At 30.5% G+C, this 20,941-nt stretch overlaps 2 protein-coding genes and 1 non-coding gene across 3 annotated transcripts; 1 reads left to right on the top strand and 2 right to left on the bottom strand.

Annotated features, from left to right (window-relative positions):
- The first annotated feature begins 1,649 nt into the window (after nt 1-1,649).
- LOC125848948 (transcription factor TCP17-like) lies at nt 1,650-2,833 on the top strand. The gene has a single exon (XM_049528918.1). The coding sequence runs from the start codon at nt 1,682-1,684 to the stop codon at nt 2,525-2,527; it is 846 nt and encodes a 281-aa protein (XP_049384875.1). The 5' UTR covers nt 1,650-1,681; the 3' UTR covers nt 2,528-2,833.
- A 12,091-nt stretch (nt 2,834-14,924) lies between these two features.
- Nucleotides 14,925-14,996, bottom strand: TRNAT-CGU (transfer RNA threonine (anticodon CGU)). Its single transcript has one exon. It is a non-coding gene; the product is annotated as a tRNA-Thr (tRNA).
- Nucleotides 14,997-15,370: 374 nt separating this feature from the next.
- On the bottom strand, nt 15,371-20,342 carry LOC125848926 (protein LONGIFOLIA 1-like). The gene is made up of 6 exons (XM_049528894.1): nt 20,093-20,342; nt 18,959-19,005; nt 17,689-18,872; nt 17,034-17,556; nt 16,803-16,953; nt 15,371-16,372 (listed from the first exon to the last, which is right to left on the bottom strand). The coding sequence occupies exons 1-6, from the start codon at nt 20,244-20,246 to the stop codon at nt 15,594-15,596; spliced, it is 2,838 nt and encodes a 945-aa protein (XP_049384851.1). The 5' UTR covers nt 20,247-20,342; the 3' UTR covers nt 15,371-15,593.
- Nucleotides 20,343-20,941: the final 599 nt, after the last annotated feature.

Consider the following 20,941-nt stretch of genomic DNA (forward strand, 5'->3'; position numbering starts at 1 on the left):
ATTCCGCTTCTATTCGAGCTAATTTTTGAAGTTGAGTGAGACACAAAGTATATTTAATAATAGAGACAACCGTGTGATAATAAATCATTTTATGGGAAAAATTAAAAAGATAAATATGACAAATAAAATAATATTACTTCCTCTGTCTAACAATTTATCTATAAAATGTCTATTTTACCCTTAATAAAATGATTTACAGCCACACAAATTTCTATCATTCATTTTGACCACAAGTTTTAAAAATCCTCCTTTCTTTCTTAAACTTTGTGCTGAGTTAAACTACCTCACATAAAATGGAACAGAGGAAGTATTATTTATCCATATCGTATTAAAACGCTTAACAAATGTGAACCAACCATGAAAATATTTTTTTATAAATATCAAATTCATTAAAAGATAATTACATGTAACTTGAAAAATAAGAAAAATTATATGTGCTACAAACATGTTGGAATTGAGATACTTATTGTGTTGAGCTTAATTTGACACAAATATATAAACAAATTACTTTGAGTTAGTGATAGATATTGGTTAGACATTTAATTAATGACAATGGCAAGGCGTGCTTCAGTCGACCCATGTGATATATACGAATTCAACCTTTTGTAGTTGTCGATAAAGCATCAACCCCAACTTTTCTCTACGTGAATAAATGGTCCCCAACATTTTTTTATTCTATTGTCAAAAGATAAATTTAATTCATAATCAAAATGCCTTTTACTAATTAAGGACTTGTTTCTAACTGCTAATTAAACTTACCTCCTATTTTTGGAAAAGGAAAAATATATTAACCATGATAGCTCAGCATGCGTGCTGAGCATTTGATAAGAAAATTGACGGGCACAAAATAAAATACTTTTCCCCTTTCAATTTATTTTTGTTAATTTTTTTTTTAGTTCAAATAAAATGTATTTTTTCATTTTTGATAACTATTTAATTAAAATTTTATATATGATATAATTATAAAATTAAAAAGTATTTTAATACATTTAATATATATTTATTTTAAGACATAAGATTCAACTAAAATGAGAACGATTATTGATAGGGCGTAATAATTATCTGTTAGATATGCCTAAATTATACGTGGCAAGCTGTGGTCCATTGCTTTCTAATATGTAAATGGTCGGTTGGAGTCCAGCATCTTCTCTCTTACTACAATCAAAATTTCCATATATTGTTTCTTCTCTGAAATCAAAGAGAATTTCTTCTTTGCAACTGTTTGCTGAATTGGGTAAGTCTGTTTACTCTGCTATATATATACTACTAAATTCTAGGGCATCATGCTTTTAACTATGATCATTTTTTTTTTCACTTTCCTAATTAGAGCCAATTTATACAAAGAGAGTATATCTTATCCTTATGAGTATTAATTTCTAAGTGCTTATAACACTAGCAAAATTTCATGATTTCCATTTTTCTCATGGATATATATATATACCAGTAGTAATATATATCTGCCTTAATTTTCTTTTAATTCTAACTTATTTGAGATTAACGCGTTGTTGTTGTATTTGTTGCAGAAATTTTCTTTTAGGGTATTATAAGTCTTATAATTTCTTGTCTATACTAAATAGAATTTTATTGTATATATGAAACAGAAATCAGGGAAGAAGACAGTAGTCTGCAGAGTGAAAATTAAAAAGGTGTTTTTTTGGTCAATTATGAGAGGCATTATAAGATGATTACAAGAGAAGAGAAGGCAAATGATCATGAGAGCAAGGCATCTTCGTCTACAACATCATGGACAAGGTTAAAGGATCCAAGAATTGTTCGTGTTTCGCGAGCATTTGGAGGAAAAGACAGGCACAGCAAAGTTTGTACTGTAAGAGGGCTAAGAGATCGTCGTGTAAGGCTTTCAGTTCCTACTGCTATTCAATTATATGATCTTCAAGACAGATTAGGGCTTAATCAACCAAGTAAAGTTGTTGATTGGTTGCTTGATGCAGCTAAACATGAAATCGACGGATTGCCTCCCTTGCAAATTCCTCCTGGAAGTTTGAACCCTAATCTTTATCCTATGTTAGGAATTGGAGGTAATTCTCATCAAATTACTAATAAAGAGGGTCTTAATAATAAGAGCATCAATTGGGACGTTCCATTGGAACCACCTAATAATAATAATAATAATAATAATAATGCTTTGGGCTACAATTCCAATTTTTTGAAATGGGATCCTTCAAATTTATCCTTAGCTCATTCAGAAAATTCATTATCTCAAGATATTCATCACAACTTCAATTTCATGTCTAGTATGCCATTAGGTTCACATCATCAAGTTGTTGTTTATCCACCAGGATTGCCTCAATTTTTCCATCAACATAATATTGTTGGAGCATCGTCATCATCAGAGTTTGATCCCAAAGAAATAAACTTCCAAATGTTGAGTAAAAATTCCGGTTCAGAAAATCCCATGTCAAGTAGTACTAATTCCTTTAGACATTCTATTGACTCCACAAGTCAATCTATAAGACCTTTCCATTTTCTACCTTCTCAAAATTGTGACGAGACGGAGCCCTCCAATTAAGACCATTTAGTTCCTCTCTGCTCTATATAACAACTTAAGTTTTTAGACAAAGTACGTATTGGTTATAACATGACACCAGAGCAGACATATTATTGGTTGATCGGATGTTTTATTAAGCTATTCAACTTTCAAGATCAGAGCAGGTCATCAACTGTATGTGCCTCGGTGAGTACTGAATAATTCGATACTAGCATAATATATATAGTAGTATATATATAACAACATTTGTATGTTCTTTTGGTCATAATTATTCCTATATATGAGTTCTATAGCTATAAAACTCATGATTGGATTGTTTGGGATCAATTATTGCTTCTATGTACTCCAATTTCAAAATGTATTATGCAATATAAAGTTGTACGTACGGTTATCTAGAGACAATATATATATATATATATATATATATATATTTTTTTTTGGCATCACAGTTCAGAGTGAAGAAGTTAGTAATGGTTTCATGCAACATTTCCACTACAAGAAAATTGTGAATTACATGGGGATTTTCCTTGGGATTAGTATGAAAATTTGCAGGAAAATAAGTTTCCTGCGGATTTTCATACTAATCCCAAGGAAAATCCCCATGTAATTCACACTTATTTTGTAATGTTCTAAATGCATAACCCTAGCAAGGAGCCCTAAGCTCAGTAATGGCTTCTTCTTCTTTTAAAATTTCAGCATTTTGATCTTTTAGATGAGTTTATGTTTTGTGCACAGACAACTAAAAGAATTAGCTATGTTTAGTTGACCAGTGGCAGAGCTAAAAATGATGAAAGGGTTCAATTGAATCTACTCCGTTGGAAAATTATATGTTATATATAAGTAATAGAGTAAGTTTTTTATGTCTAAATATAAATAGTTGAAAGTTGAAACCCCAATAAGTTTTTTATGTCTAAATATAAATAGTTGAAAGTTGAAACCTTATTACTTTTTCCAACCCCCTTATTAATTTTTTTCTTTTCAATCACCTGAAGTTAACTTGCTACATAAGTGATAATTCTCTATGTCAATCTGGCTAAATTGTACTGCTATTTTAAAATGAGTTTATCTTGACCATATTTTCTTCAAATATACTTCTTTTATATTTAGATTGTTAATTGTTGTAATTTATACTTTTGATATATTTTCTAAATTAATATTATGTAAATCTATCATCTTAAAAAATAAAATTTGAAGATTATATGTTTAAATTCACCATAACAATTAATTAGTTTGGACCCTCGTACTCCAAACCCTGGATATGGTAGAGTAGTTATTGTTGCTGAAGAGAAGGTAAAGATATATAGGGATAAGAGTAGATTTAGTACAAAATGAAAGGGTGTTCGTTAAGTTGGAAAGAGACAGATGATAGATTGAGATTTGAAGTATATAAATAAATACTACTACTAGTATATGTTATTTTTCCTTGGGATCCAACAAAAAATATACATGAGTGAAATGAAAAGATAGTTTTGTGGTCCTATTAATAATAATTCATGAAAAGGATATGACTAAAGAAGATGAAGAGATCACTGAAGAAGTGTGGTACAAAAAGATAATTAGGGTTTTGGAAGCTTTTTCCATCTTTTATTTTTATCTGTGTACGTAACAAAAGAAAAGAAAAAAAAGGACCACATGCATGCACTGCTTTCATATAGGTAGGTCCCCAGTTGCAAGTTTGCTTCTCCATATAATATAATAAATCCAATTTTCTTTTAGGGTTCAGTCTTCTTTCACTTGAGTAATTAATTATTTCTATTTATTTCTGGTGTTTTATATTAATATTGGAGCCTGATTATTTTAGAGTTTTGTTGGTATTAGGATCCCATTTGGAGGGTGGGCGTGGGGGGGGGGGGNGGGGGGGGGGGGGGGGGGATAGTGCTCCCTATACCAATGATTTTTTCATACTTTTGTCTTAAATCCGAAATCTGTAATTAAGGGAGGTTTAGTCTCATTCACTGTAGTATATCTGTTAGTAGTTCTACTTTAGTTTCAAACAAGTTTAATGGATTACTATAATGTATGAATTATATAGGAAGACTAATAATAACAAGATTATTTAATGGGTATCTTTTTTTTCTTTTTTTTATATATATATATATATCAGATAATCTTAAATAGACTTTTATTTGTAATTGTAACCTTAAATTTCTTAAAGAACTTTCATTTAGGAATTAAGAAGCTTGGGAAAAGGATATTTTGTCTTTTGATTGTTTTATCCCGGGATTAGATGATCTCGGCTTTGAGATAAGAGCTTTGGGATTACTTATATCAAAATAAAAGATTCAATCAAACATAGGATAAAATAATTTCAAATTTTATTCCAGATTCGTATACAAAACAACCACAAAATTATATTTTTATTTTCTCTTCAGAAATCATGTCAGCTCAAATGTCATATATACAGTCTCACATGTCGTCTTCTTTTTTTTGGCTGTTGCTTCTAATATAGATAGATGATCACTAGATGTATGTATAGCTAGGATATACATAACATCTTTTTACGATAATAATGTACCTATTACTAAACTACTTTATTTAGCCTTTAGCTGTCTAACCCTAGCTCTCTTTTCAACTGTAATAATACTAATACAACAGTACATTATTGTTAACAAATTAAAAACATAGAAATTTATTACTAGCGCTAGTCTATGATCAAGGGTTAGTTAATGCTAGGTAGGAGTAATTAAAATACTATCGTCTCTATCTTATTGATTATTAATTACCCTATAGATAAGGTGTGATTAATGCTAAATATACTTCATCCATCCAATTTTATGTGTGGTTCATATTTGACTTGACACATCACTTAAAAAATAATTTATAAAAATGATAAATTTACAATGTAACTTTTTAAATATAATAAATTGAATATTTTGGAAAACTCATCGGAAATGAATTGTAGTACGTAATATAAAGGGTAAAATATGAATAAAATGGTTAATTGTCTCTTGGTTTTTAAAATTGGACAAGAAAAAAAAAGTGAACAAATAAAAATGGATGAAGGGAATATTTGCAATTTGACATCTTTCATATCTTTGTATGATTTTGGGATAAGGCATAAATAAGAACTATATGAACTTAATTTTTTCACACCTCTAAACTATATGAGGAGCTTATTACTTCCCTTGAAGTAACTTGGGGGCTACAAGAGGAGTTCGGAGCCAAAAGGGTAAAAAAAAAATTATCAAAAATTTCAAATGGACACATCAATTTTTTTAAAAACAAAAAGGGCAAAATCGCTCATGACTCCTCTGACACAAAACGAAAAATCGCTGCTAGGGCAGCGATTTTGTAATTTTTTTTTAAAATTAAAATGGCTGCGATTTTAAGTCAGAATTTTTTTTTCTTACACATCGCTGCAGGGGCAGCGTTTTGAATGTCTATTGTTAATTATTAATAATATAAAAATGATAAACAAGACAGACAGTATGCTCAATAAAATTGTTGAAGCATGAGGAAAATTGAATTATATATCATAAATAATAATAAAAGAATATTAAATTAACAAAAAACTTTTTTTAAAAAAATTCTTAACCAAAATCGCTGACAAAAGTTGTCGTACGATTTTCAGGAGCGATTTTCTTCTGACAAAAGTTGTCGTACGTTAAAAAAAATAAAAATCGCTGCTAAGAACGCTGCCTTAGCATTTTATTACGATTTTATTATTATTTATGATATATAATTAAATTTTCCTCATGCTTCAACAATTTTATTGAGTATATTATCCGTCTTGTTTATCATTTTTATATTATTAATAATTAACAATAGGCATGAAAATAATAGCACTAGGCATGAAAAACGCTGCCCCTGCAGCGATGTGTAAGAAAAAAAAAATTCTAACTTAAAATCGCAGCCACTTTAATTAAAAAAAAAAACAAAAAAATTTACAAAATCGCTGCTGTGGCAGCGATTTTTAATAATTTTTTTTCTTTACAAAGTCGCTGCCCTAGCAGCGATTTTTAATTTTTTTTAAAAAATAAAAATTTACAAAATCGCTGCTAGGTTAATTTTTTTAAATTTCTTTTTACAAAATCGCTGCTAGGGCAGCGATTTTTCGTTTTGTGTCAGAGGAAAATCGCTTCGTCAGGAGCGATTTTGCCCTTTTGGTTTTAAAAAAATTTGATGTGCCCTTTTGGAATTTTTGACAATTTTTTTTGCCCTTTTGGCTCCGGACTCGCTATAAGAGTCTCATATAGTTTAAGTATGGAACTGTCAATTTTTCAAGAACATTTTTATAATTCATACATTCCTATATTTTTTAATAGTCTATGTTATATATATATTGTTGGTGTAAGAATTTTTTTAATTTTCATGAGGTTTTTATATGTAATCACTTTATTACAAATCACACATTTTAAAAAGGATTTACCATAAATATATTTTGAATAACTTGACAATGTGCATAAATCTTCACACTGATAATTTACATTACTTAAACCTGATTATGAATATAACAATTCCAGAAGAACCGAGAAAATGATAAAAACAAAAGATCCAAACTGGCGTTGCTGCTTCAACCTTTATATTTGAAAAATATCGTAATTTCGAATGGATTTTATCTTTATATATATACTTAAATATAAAAATGAATTTAGCACAATAGTTGTAGATGCTGGCTACTTGTTTATATTTCAAGTTACTAATTGTTGGGTTTAGCAAGGTGTGAATGGGAAATAAAAAAGAGAAAATGGAAAGTGGAAGAACCAATGAAAGTGGGGAAACCAATTTTGGAGTGAAAATGAAAATTCATCATTGCAAAAGTGCAAATGAAAGGTCATTTTTACCATATCGGTAGAAGAAAGGAAATTGTTGTCCTTATATTTGGAAACACTTCCTTTAGTTCTTAAAGGGTTAAGAATAAGGTGCCCCTCGCGCCGTTGTCATCGCTTGAATTCGGCTTCGGATTTGATTGATAATATTTTTGGACAAAATTTATTTAATCAATCTTGTTAAATCATTTCCTTTCTCTTATAAATTAATTCAGATTGTTAATTAAATAACAGAATTAATTTGGCGAAACTGAATTTATTTGAAATTCACGTGTAATGGTAATCCTTCCAAAAAGTCGTTACTTTTTCCAAACGATAATCCTTCCGAAAAGTCGTTATTTTTCCCAAAGGACACAGTGTTCTGGAAAAAATGGGTCTGAACAGACGCATTCCTTGCAGCAAATGGCGATAAATAAGAGGTCTTTTTCGTTTTTTCAAACACTTAAAATTTTTCCTCTCTGCATACACATTCTTACATAAATAAAATAGTCGATCGATTGAGTCTGTGTGTGCTCTTGTTGCTGTTCTTGCGTTCGCTGAAGTTATTGAAGTTTGAGGTACCGCTACTTCTTTAATAGGTTAATCCGTTTTATCTTGAGAGGAATTAATCTGCAACCTCGGATACAGTGAGGGGATTAAATTTCTTAAGGAAACATAGTGGTTTCTGTGGACTCGGATTAAAAAAAAATCATTCTATCAATTTCATCTTTTTCTATTTCTGTACTTTTTACTAATTTGAATACAAGAGATAACACTAATAGCATTAATAACTGATGATATAAATAGTCATATTTAATTGCATTTATATAATCATTTGTGTGGGCATGATTATTTCAAAAAATTAAATATTTACCTACATTTATTCTGAACAGTTTTACATCAAGACCCTTTTAAAAAATATTATTTATGGATATGAAATTAAAGTATTCTTATGCCAGTTTAACCGTTCTAATTTGTCAGACATAGGAGAAGAAACCTGTGGCTCTGTGGATAACCTGTAGCCTATATGCCAGACAAAGTCTAAGTAGGTCCTCCTTCTTTGATAATAACTCTGTACGTTTAGTTTTACTTGTCATGTTTTGTTTTATAAAAGTTAATTTGACCTTTTTTTGGAGTTAAATTGAACTAAATTAGTTCAACATTTTAAAATTTTGATGTTTTAAAACTATGCCAAATATATAATATTAATATAGATGATATAAAATGTTGATCAAAATTCGTATAACTTAACTCTTGAGAAGTGAAATGTGTCGAGAAAAGTGAACCAAAAGTGTATAGATGTCAAATGAATAAGTTGGACTATAAATATTTATGTCCGTTAAAATCTGTCAAATTTAAAACAATGAGGAGGGTAATGACCATTCCGATGTTTGCTTAATTGGATCAAACAGGCAAATCAAATTCAGCTAAATTATGAGTTGTAATTAATCATCAGCTCAATGTCCGACTTATATAAAATCATTTTTCCTTTGTTGTTTATTTGTTCTTTTATAATTTGATTAAATCCAAACCAAACTAATAAACACATTTTTTTTTAGTATGTCAGACCATATCAGATAGAGATATTGACTTCTCTACGTAAAGGGTATGTCGGGAATATCGAAAGATCTGTAAGAAATAAGTAGGTAAAATAATTGATCGTCAAATAACTTTTAAGTTGAAAATGCCCAATTTATGATTTTTGGTTTATTTGACTTGAAATACTTTTGTGTTTGAGAAAAACATCAAAATAAGTTTTAAAAAGTGTTTAAGCAAGCTCCCATAGGCTTTAGGCCTCCACAAAGCAATCGATTATAGGGAATTTTCGCAAATACCTATATAATAAATTTAATTATGCGTCATAATTATAGTTTACATATTTACGAGTTGTAGTTACAATTTAAGCTGACTCGTTTGTATAATTCGTGGGTGAGTTACATAATTTGTGGGTACATTTGTATAATTGAGTTATTTTTGTAGAGTTTTGGGCTAAATTCATCCCTTAACTATGACTAAGGCTTAGGTTGCATCCTTGTACCATAATAGTTNATTATATCATACAAAATTACATTATACAAAAGTTATACAAATTATATTATATAAATTCCGAATTATACAAACTCGTAAGTCCAACCCACATAATTATCACTGAATGTTGGTTGCAAGTGGTTATTAACAAGAATTATAACTAGGGACTATGATGACTAATTAACTAGTATATGTTTGATTAACAAGAAGTGCAAAATGAAGTGAAAATTTCATAAATGACATATATTAGACTAATATTTTCAAGTTATAGCAGTAGAATTAAACTTTCAAGTTATAACAATAAAAAATTTCAGGTTGTAACAGTTTCTTAAAAAGAAAAAGTTTTTTTTTTTAAATAATTGTAAAAATTTGTTTTGAAAAAAAATAAAAGATAAAAAAAAAAATTGTTTTTGAAAAAAAGAGTAAAAAAAGGGAAATAAGTGTGTTAATTAAATTTGAATTGATTGAAGATAATTACTAATTAGCATAAATTAAGGAAATTCAAACTAATTAAAAATATTTAGTTTCCTTATTTCACTCTAATTTGTTAAAATTACTTAAAAATTCTGATTTCGTCCATTTTCTTCCACGTTTCTCTCTTCGATTTTTTTCCAGAAATCTTGTCACTCTCATCTAATTCATATTCGTTTTTATTCAATAATCTTTATTTTCTGGATGGCTTCTTATTAGTATTAATAAAACATGGTGGTAGATGGGATCCTTTAGGTTAGTGTTCTTTGCGATTTTTTATTTGTATTGTAATACAAACCAAACGTTCAAAAAAATATATGAACAGTGATTCTGGAAAAAAAAAATATTCAGATTTTGTTTGTGAATAATAATTTTAATTATGGCCTTTTTGGTATGAATATTCACTTTTGAAATTACATAAAATTTGTTTGAAATTGGTATAGATTTTTGTTTGAACATTCATTTTTTTGGTATGTTTCTGGTTAAAAAATTACATAAAATTTATTTGAATTTGGTATATTGGTTATACCATGTTGGTACGATTTTAGAATTATATTTGAATGAATTCCGTATAGTATTTGTCTAATAAATGACAATTAATAGTTAAAAGTGGTATTATTTTGATATTATAGTGGCATGATTCTGCTGTGAAAAAGTGACGACTTATGTCATGAAATATGTATAATTTTGACATGAAATAGGTATGAAAAATGTGCATAATAATTATATGAAATTTGTATATTGATTTCAGATTTTTTGTTGTGTATAATAATTTGCATTATGACGGGTTTTTTTAAATGTATAATGTTATATTTTGGTATGAACATTGAATTTGTTCATTATTTGTCTGACGCATTTTTTTTTTGGTATGTTTTCGGTTAAAAAAATAGATAATTTTTTCTTTGGAATTTGTATACTTACACTACCAAGCATGTATGACAATCGATAATGTTTTGGTACGATTTTTGATTTGATTGGATTTTTTTTTGGCATTATATTGTAATGAATTTTGAGAATAATAATGTAATGAATTTGGTATACTGTTTATTAAAGAAATGACAATTAATATTTCTAAGTTGAAATTATTTTGGTATTCTAGTGGCAAGATCCTGTTATGAATAATTGATAACTTTTGTCATGAAATAGGTAAGAAATGTGTGAATAAGAATTTGTATTAAATTTGTATACTGATATAACATATGTGTTTTTACTTTTGTATTCTGTAATAACTTATGAAATTGTTTTAAAATAACATATGTATTTTTACTTTTGTATGAATTTTGTAAGCATAAAAATGGTATGAAATTTGTATATTGATATAACATATGTATAAAAGTAATTTGTACTTTTGTATGATATAATATTGACACAATAATTTATGATGAAACAGAAAAATATGTAATTCAAAAAGTGTCGGAACAGAAATTATTGTCGCCTGGTTCAAAAAGAACAGTAGGGAGACCACAACTTGTAAATGATTTGCTGATGTGAAATTTAAGAGGTCTAAGATTACGTGCAGTACATGTCGTCGGGAGGAACACAATAGGAAGACATGTTCAAATTACCCTTCTGAAAAAAATACATAATTTATTTTTATTTTGATTTGGTTGTTTTGTTGTGGCAAACTCATGTTTTGATTTATTTTGTCTTTTAATTTAATGAATTATAATTTCAGAATATTTATTATGTGTGCTAGTTAATCATTTGTGTATTCAGTGTTTTTCAAATGTATACTCAAAAAATAGGTAATGTTTGTATGCGATTGATACTGACTGGAAAAATTAAGTCAAATCGTAGTATGAAATTGGTATACATTTGGTATCCAACTGACGTCCCAGTGGTAAAATTGAAAAAACAACAACAACATGTAATTGAGATTTCAACTGAAATAGCTAACGTAAAATTAGTTAATATTGTATCCAATTGTATAAATTTAGTGTTGAATTGATATCCCATTGGAAAATTGAAAAATCAACACGTGGTTGAGATTTCAATCAAATTAGACAACCTAAACAAGTTAATGTTGTATTCAATTGGTATCCAACAAATATCCCACTTGAAAATGAAAAAAACAAAATGTAACTGATATTTCAACCAAATTAGACAATCTGAAACAAGTTAATGTTTTATCCAATTTATATATACTTGGTATCCAACTTGAAATTTTAGAACAAAGACAAAAAATAAAAATGTATAAAATTAGTATACAACGGGTATAAATCCGGAAAGAATAAATCTGGTTGTAAAACAATGCATATTATATATTGTTGTCAAAAATTGTAGCAAAAGAAATATACATCACCCAAAAATCAAAATATGTAATTAAAAGTCTAAACTGCAATAATTAATACAAGTTCTATATTTTCCTCTCTCTTCAATTTATATTCCGTATTCAAGTGTGATTTTTTTTTAATCATATTTAAGCTAAAACTTAAGAAATCCTTATTAAAGATTTTATGATCTCATATTATCTATATATATTAACAAATTTCAGAATTAAATATACTTATTTCACCAACAAAACAGTATTTTAGATACATAAAAACACACCAAAAACAAATTCAAAACTTAAGCAAAACGGTTTTTTTCTCAAGAAATCAAATTTTAAATTAATTAAAATAAAAAACGAAATCAAATTTTCAAAATGTAGAATTCTTAATTCTAAAAAAATCATATTAAAAAAAACAATATCAAAATTTAAAATAAAAAAAAACATCAAGAAAAGAAAAAAAATGATTAAATAGAGAAAATTACATGTTAAAATATACGGTGATAAAATTTTTTTTTAAAAAAATAATTAAAGGCCCCAATAGTCATTAATAAATAAAAGTTATTTGAATAAGTTAAAAAATCCCTTAAAAGGTGTAATAGATAATTACAGATTGATTCTCTCTCATTAATATTATTTCTCTCACCTATTAATTATATAAAAGGAACTACAATCACCATAATTAAATAATTAATAATATAAAAATATAAAAAGATTAATCATTTAATAAAGTTAAATTTAATTGATATGTTATAACCTGTAATTAAACTGTTATAAGTAAGATTTTTTTAAGAATAGCTTTAAAATTCGTAATATTGTCTCTTAAATGTGTATATATGGTGTGATTTTTCCCAAAATGAACGCCCAAACAACACAACAAGAAAATGAAGGAAAAAATGGCACAACATGACATCCCATTTTACTAATTGGCAGCATATAGCCTTCTTTTATTTTTTTGACAAAAAAAAGTTTTTGAAAATTAAATTTTGCAATTAGTAGCCCACGTATTGGGAAGTTCATTTTTAATTAAATTAAATAATTTTAGAAGGTGGGCAGCATGGTGTCCTTTTTTATTAGGAAGTGGTTTTTTTCTTCCTATTTTTATCTTCTTTTCCATACACACGATTCTTTTGAATTGTATTTTTTTTATTAATTCTTTCTTCTTCTTCTTCTTCTTCTTCTTCTTCTTCTTCTTCATTACTTTGAATAAAAGATGATTTACTTTTTTTTTATTAGTTTTACATATTTGAGTTCTATAAAAATATTTGTTCATAGTGTCTATTTTTTCTCTTCCGCTTTTAAATTTTTTATGGTTTGTTGATGTCTACTCGTCAATTTCTCTAACTGTTAGCCTATGTTTGATCCCCCTCTTGTATTGTCGTTCAATTTTTTGGGAGTTTTAATTTTTGAAATTTAAGGTATATCTAATTTAGGCAAAAACTTACATAACAATAATTGATTGTAGGTATCAATTGTCATGTTTAAGAAAGTTATCCCTAGGATTATTCATAAAAAAAAAAATTATTCTCATTCTAATTTTGTGGATTCTCCATCCACAACTCTAAATTTTAGCCATGTAAGTTCTTCTCGTTATCCGATTCAACTTGTGCGTTTGCTATTGAGCATTTTAAATTTAATGTGCAATCTTCATTTACACACTGAATAAGGAATCTGAAATGTATACAAATTTTGAGGGAATGAATACACGAATATGTATACATGAATGCAATGCATACATGAAGTGTTTGATTTTTTAATATGTATACACTAGAAGGGATAACATAGCTATAATTGTATACTAATATACTAAGTGAATGAATACACCATTCTTTTACCTATATACAATCATCAAGTATACAATTTGAATTTTTTTTATCAAGTAACGAATAAAAAAACATATGAAAATACATAATTTATGTTTTTAGGTGATTACGTATTGTATATATAAGTTTTGATGTTTCCGTTATTTTTGTTGTTTAGTGATGATTGGTTATACGAGGAAAACAAAAAAAAAAACTATTAAAATGTCATTTATTAATTTGGGCCATTTTGTGCTTATTTTTTAGGAAAAACTACCTAACTACACATATATCACTATCATATATACTATATTTACCTCTAATTTAAAATAATTACATATATTATCACTTTTAATAGTTATATCATATATTTTAAAAGATTTAATTAGATACACAAATCCCTTAAATGTGGTATTGGATAATTATCTTAAATTTAATCTCCTTAATTAATGGTCCACATTAACAACTCAAATTTTTTATCACATAAATCACACAAATCACACCTGCCGTTCCCCACCCCACGTCCACTAACCCTCATTCTTCCTCCATCTTCTCCCTTTTTCTTCCTTCATCCTCTCAATACATATTTGCATGTTGAAATCAACATTATACATATATGTTTGTTTCTATTAAATACACTCCTTCATTTTCCCTATATTAAGAGATTTGATTAATTTAATTTCCAAAATTAATTGCCCATATATTCTAAAAATCATCAATTACTCCTCTAATTAAGGAAATCAGTTACAATCAATTAATTTAAACAAATAAAATACGTATCTCGATTTTAAAATTCGGCAGATACATGTATCTCACAGATTCAAACTCATGTATCCTAAGTATGAAATATGGTAGAGGAAGTAATATTTGAAACTATCGGGAATCTTAGTAATTAGGACCTAAACTAGTGAGATTTATGTAGTTTTCCCTATTTTTTATTTGTCTATTAAATGCTAATTATTGTTGGGCTACTTATTGCTAATTATAACTATCAGTTGTATATATGTGTCATTTCCTCAAAATGAAGGCCCAATTCGTTACAAAAGAGAAAAGGTAGCCCAAAATGAAGGCCCAAATGCAGACTGTGCTAAAAAATGATAAGCAGCTCCCGGCGAGGATCGAACTCGCGACCTTTCGCTTACGAAGCGAACGCACTACCACTATGCTACGGAAGCTTGCACACTTTATTTATTCTATTTATTTGTATTTATAATTGGTTAATTTTGTACAAAACCAAAAATAAATTACTCGAAATCCATCTCTTTGGACGCTCTCTCGATTCACGCTGAATTCAACAGAAAGAAGATGTGGGAACGAGTTCGAGGTAAAGGCAAATTGGTGTATTAAATTGAATAAAATCTGGAAAAGTACTCGTAAATATTCATATGGAATTGCAGGACAAATATATATTGGATAGTTTGTGGAATAATCTCCCAAATTCGTAACCCTAGACAGATCATTCATAAAATTTGATTATCGAATGCAGCTGTACAATGTGGTACCGAGAGAACTTATTTATTTCTTCAAATGAAATAGCTACTTAATTCAGTTTATGTGAAAAATCATGGATTGGAATAACTTCAGTTATTGATGATGGACAGAAATTTGGTTAAAATATGAACAGAAGCATCTCTGTTTATGCAAATAAAACAGCACAATTTTTTTGCTTTCCATTTGCCTTGATACATTTATATCCCACTTTTGCTAGCATCTCATATGTAAAAGTAAAACATTAGATTTGTACATGAAATAGAGCACAAAAGCTTGAGCATTTAGTTGGTAAATAGTTGCCTACAATGCCTTCTTGTTCTTATCTGCTGCTCTCTGGCCTCATCACTTATTATTTCTGTAATAAGGTCTTTATATATTAAGCGCTCCACATCCAAAATCAATGATGGAATTTCACTGTCACCGTTTGTCCAATCTTCGGACTGATGCCTCAAATCTGCATTTAGGATACTTATCAAGTCATCTTCTTCAGAGTCCATGCCAACCTTTTTAGCATTGAGTTGGTCTATGTCTGACTGCAGTTCCTTCTGGAGTTGCTGTGCACTTAAATGATCTCGTCCCTGCAATAAACAGCTTTCTGAAGCTAGTTTGCAGGAAAGTATCTCATCGACTGTGTCAAAGACGTTCTTTCTGTGCATTTTCTGATTAAACTCAATCCGAGCACTCGTTTTACTGTGTCCAGTTGCTGGCATAACGCGCTCCTCAGTCTGTTCCAGGATATGGAACAACTTCTGATCGATCAAATGGCCGGATGACTGAAGCTGAATGGCCATGGAGACGGAGTCCACGTCCTTGAGAAGGCCAGATGCCAGTAGTATTTTGGTGATGTATCTGTGGTCAGGATTATGATTCTGGCTCAAGGATCCAAACTGGTCAGTACTCACTTCGTAGCTGGAGTCCAGTAGTCTGAGTTGGTTAACCAGGTCCTTAATGCGCTCTAATTTCTTCTGGGTGGTGGCCTCAGTGCCAAGATCCATCCTCGTGTTGTAAGGTGAGTGATCCTGGTAATCTAGGTACCATAACTCATCTGCGGCATCCTCAACTGTTCAGGTGGAAAGGACATAAAAAGATTAACAGGCAAGTCTTGCTTGTACATCAAAAATCAATTGTAACATAGTTCTGCTCTGGTTAGTGAAAAGGAAAATAAATAGCTAGATCACTCGTTCGTAGGAGCTTGCCCTAACTTGAGATCTCATGTAATCACTACTCAATCCTCAGCTAAATTATGACAGTAAATAAGAGATACTAACATGCTTTCTGTGAACATTTCAAACTAGCTAAACTAACTGATCTACTTGTGTTGAACATTCAGTCATTTTTCAACAAAGCAATTTGTTAGATTTTCCTTCTCTTTGGAAACATGCTTTCCATTCATTTCTTCGTGTTTATTTCTGGAAGTCATGATTGTTTGTAGTTGGCATCAAAAGCAGATGTTTTACATAGATGCTTTACAGAATTAATGGTAACCATACCTCTAAATGCAGTTGTTTTCTTCTTCACAGGAGATGGTGAATCTTCTTCATAGAATGTGGCATCAAGCACTGAGACAGGACTTGGCTGTTCAATTGTAGAAATTGCAAGTTCAGCCATTGGCCTGTCTTCATTGAGCCTCAATATGTTACTCTGGATCAAGAAAAAGTTAAAAGTCAGTAATTGGCCATGTGTAGGATAAATAGATATGTACACGAAGATAAGTCACTCACTTTGTCTTTAGAATCCTCTAGTCTTTTAGCATTAACCCTAAAGGAGTGATTTCTGCTTGTGACTTCTCCCTCTGCATGTGAGCTCCAACTGTTGTTGCTTTCTGATTGTAAAGAAGCTGCATCACTTTGCTCACTGAAATTTCTTGTGCTGCTGCTGATCTCACTCAATTCCTCATCTACTCGGAGCAGATTGTTGGGTTTTGCTTGCAGTCTCCTTTTTGAAGAGCCTGATTCTTTGGATTGCTTAATTGATTGACGTCTGACCCTGCTGAATTCTGGTGATGTAGTGGTTGGACAAGATTGCTTCTTCTTCTGTAGTGGTCTTGGACTTACAGTTCCAGAATTCCTTCCTATTGCAGGATAGCTTCCTTCCTTTTGTTGGCGTAATGTTGGGTTTTGCACTGCCCTTGATGTTCCTTCTTTGATCTTCCTGTCTGGTGAAGGAAGAAGCCAACCAGACTCTCTGATATTTTTTGCTCTAGGTGTCACATCTTTCCAAGTTTTCTTGTCAGCTGTATCCTCTCTGTTATATACAAGGTCTTTAGTGAAGAGTTCTTGAAATTTGGAGACATTTGCAGTTAAGAAAGGGGAACATGCAAGACAAATGTTATCACTTAGTTTGGATTGTTTCATAGTTATATTTAAAGATTCTGACCTTTTTGGTGGACTAGTTCCCTTTATGGTTGGAGAGAGCAGGTTGCATTGCTGCCTTTTCTGCACTATTTCCAAGTTCGCATCAGAGTCTGCCTGCTCTTCTGTTTGGACATCTAACCTTGCTCTTGTCTTCTGCATTGCTTCAAGAATCTGCTTCAGAGCTCTGAGATCCTTTCCAGACTTTCTGAACTCAAGTTCAGTTATCCTTTTCTCCATTTCACCATACACCGAGAAAGATAGCTTTGGACTCTGAATTGACAGTTCCACATCTGTGTTTCTTGCAGATGACTTGAGGGAGGTTCTGCTGGCCTCCGGTTGCCTCCAGGGAGCAGGTTCTAGTGGAAGCCGTGAAGTTGATGCTGCTCTCATGATTAAATTGGTAGATTTCATTCGTGGGGAGCCGAAATCCTTTTCATTAATCTGTGAGAACCGCGTGACTTGATTATTCTTGCTCTTTTCAGCTGTTTTTGTCGATACTGAAACAGAATCTTTGGTAGAGAAAGACTTAGGTATCACTGTCTCGACTTCATTTGAGGGAATGGGATTTGGTAAAGCTTCCAACCCCATAAGCTTTGCTACAACACTGGAAGATCTTTTGTGATCCCCTAAAAGAAAATTTGATCTGGATTCAGAGGCTGAGCTCCTGAAGGACTGTTCTCTACTGTCCAGTGAAAGTCTGGGAAGGTCCTTTAGCCTTATTGAAGAACGCATCTCTTCTCTCGAGTCTCTTTCATCGTATGAGAAACGTGGATGATCTCTTGGTGCATGCTTTAGATCATCTTTTGAATTGCGAGGTGCTTCACGAAACTTAGCAGTTAAGTTCCTAGTTCCATCCGATGGCTTCCCACAGTTTGACTGCTGAAATGGCCTTGGAGAATCAATGTGCTTCATAACATGGACTTTACCTTCTACTTTGGTGACAGTTTTTACAGATAAACTACGGGCTTCCCTGTGCATCGAGTCCTTGACAACATCCCGGAAGTCAGGAGATTGCCGTCCAGAATGAGATGGAGAACTTGGTTGCTTGTATGGCAGGGTTTTCGAAGGAGATTCTGATAAGTTTCTTTGATTGCAAAGAGGTTGCTCTTGTTGTGGTCTTTTACTTTGTTCAACTTTTGGGTTAGCCTTGGATGACTCACTTGAGTGCGATACTTTGTTCCTGGCTACATCCCTTGGAGTCTTTTCCTGCAAATGCCAATCACATATTGGTAAGTTTTTTATGTGTGCTAGTTTAATGTTATCTTGATGAATGAAATTGTTCAAAATCTTACCGTAGCCAATTGCATTGTACATTTGGTCTCCATTTTGTCCGTGGCACCTTCAGGACACATGAACCAGTGGTGAGATTTTGTAATTTAATTAAACTAAAGGAACTAACTATATGATTTATGATATTTATATCAAGATAACAATGTGTGTGCGGAATTTTTTTTGATATTTATAAGCTAGTAGAAGTGCGGAAGTACATCATTATGCTTCAGCAGGAGAAAATCCAAGTTTTTGTATGCTCTACTACTTAACTGAAGTCTGGAAGTAGTATATTTGTATTTGGATATGTAAACACGAGATTGTCTTAAATGCGTATGAAAGTATACAAGAGGGCAAAAAGAACCAGAATGCTGATACTTATAGTTAGCACATGTTAAAGATAATTGCTTAGGTTAAGTAGTCAATTCTGAATCTTAAGGTGGCGTTTATTTGATCTTTTCCAGAACTTGAATATGCAAATTTCTTTTTTAGTTTTCGAAAGAGTATTTGTTCCACTTGTTCTTCAAAGACTTGAAAAACTGAGTTTGTGAAATTAGTTTTTTTAAAAACTTCAAAATAAACCCAAGTTTGCATAATGGATTCCTTGATTAAGTTCCTACATTTCCAGCCTTCCTAAACCAATGTGATGCCTAATAATCTTGAAAATAAAAATATTTTGATGCTTTACTTTGTTTTCTCCCTATTATTATTGCTAACTATCCATAAAAAATGGTTTGCTATTGCCTTTCATCTCTTCTTGAAGCCAGGTCCTCAAATTTACCCTGATTACGTATTTCCGCTTTTTCCTAAGAAAGATATTATTCCCTCGTACCAAGAAAATGATAGTATTGGACACATTATTTAATTATTGAAAAAATAAATTTCATATTCAGAATCTTCACAAGGACTATAGATCGATCGCAATATAAACTATGAATATTCAAGAAAATAATCTTAGTCACAGAAAATAATTTGATTTCCGATTACCAATGGTGTCATGACAGAATTAGTTTGACAAAGACAAATTCTGCACAAGGAGTTTAGAGGGAGAAAAGAACAAAATTGACAGAATTGAGAGGCTTTATTGTATTTGATTTATTCACTTGCAAAATTGCAGAATAGGAAAAATACATTTTTTTGGTCAGAAAAAGTAGTACCTGTGAGTAGCCTTTTGTGATTTTGGCCATGGAGATGTTTGCCAATAAGGAAATGGTGTCTATCAAACAATTGGAATAACCCATTCATGCATCCAATTTTCTTGTGCAGATCTTTGTTGTCCTCTGTTATAGAAGATAACATTCTTGCTGACATTTTTGTTGCTTTCTCAAAGTCCAAAATTGGCAGAAATCATATGGCCTTGTGCACTTCCTATGAACAACAAGCAGAGGATATTGAAAAAACTATTAATAGTAACTCATTTTTCTTGAATTGCATTCATTATTTGTTTTAGATATGAAACTTAAAGACTTACCAGTGAAAAAAAAAAAAGAACTTTTTGCAGGGACAGACAGAAAAACGTAGTCAGAGTAAACTTAGCACAAATGTGGTGCTTCTAGATTGAGAAAAATATGCAGCTGCAGAGTAGCAGAAATCTCCAGACCCAAGAACAGATGTTTTATTCACACAACAAAATGGTAAGAATGTTTCTTGCCTAAGAAAGGTTATGTTCTGTGAACAGAGAGAAAGAGAGTTTTTATGTGTGTGAAATGTGGAAATATTTGCAATGAATGTGGCATATGCATTATATATATAAAAACTATAGAGTAGCTGGCTTAGAATGATAGAGAAGATGGCGGGCAGAGTGGGAGAAAGAGATAGTTAATTATTCTGTTTACACTAAATCATACTATAACTTAGTTTTATATTTATTGATTTAACGTAACTTAAGATAAATATATATTTGCATAGAAAGAGTGTTATGTGGATATGGTCTGGAGGAGGTGGGTCGGTCTGTCTAGAGTGGGGGAGAGGTGGGTCATTTTCTACACAGTTTCATGTGGACAAAA

Source organism: Solanum stenotomum, chromosome 12 (genome assembly GCF_019186545.1).
Source record: "Solanum stenotomum isolate F172 chromosome 12, ASM1918654v1, whole genome shotgun sequence".
Classification (NCBI taxonomy): domain Eukaryota; kingdom Viridiplantae; phylum Streptophyta; class Magnoliopsida; order Solanales; family Solanaceae; genus Solanum; species Solanum stenotomum.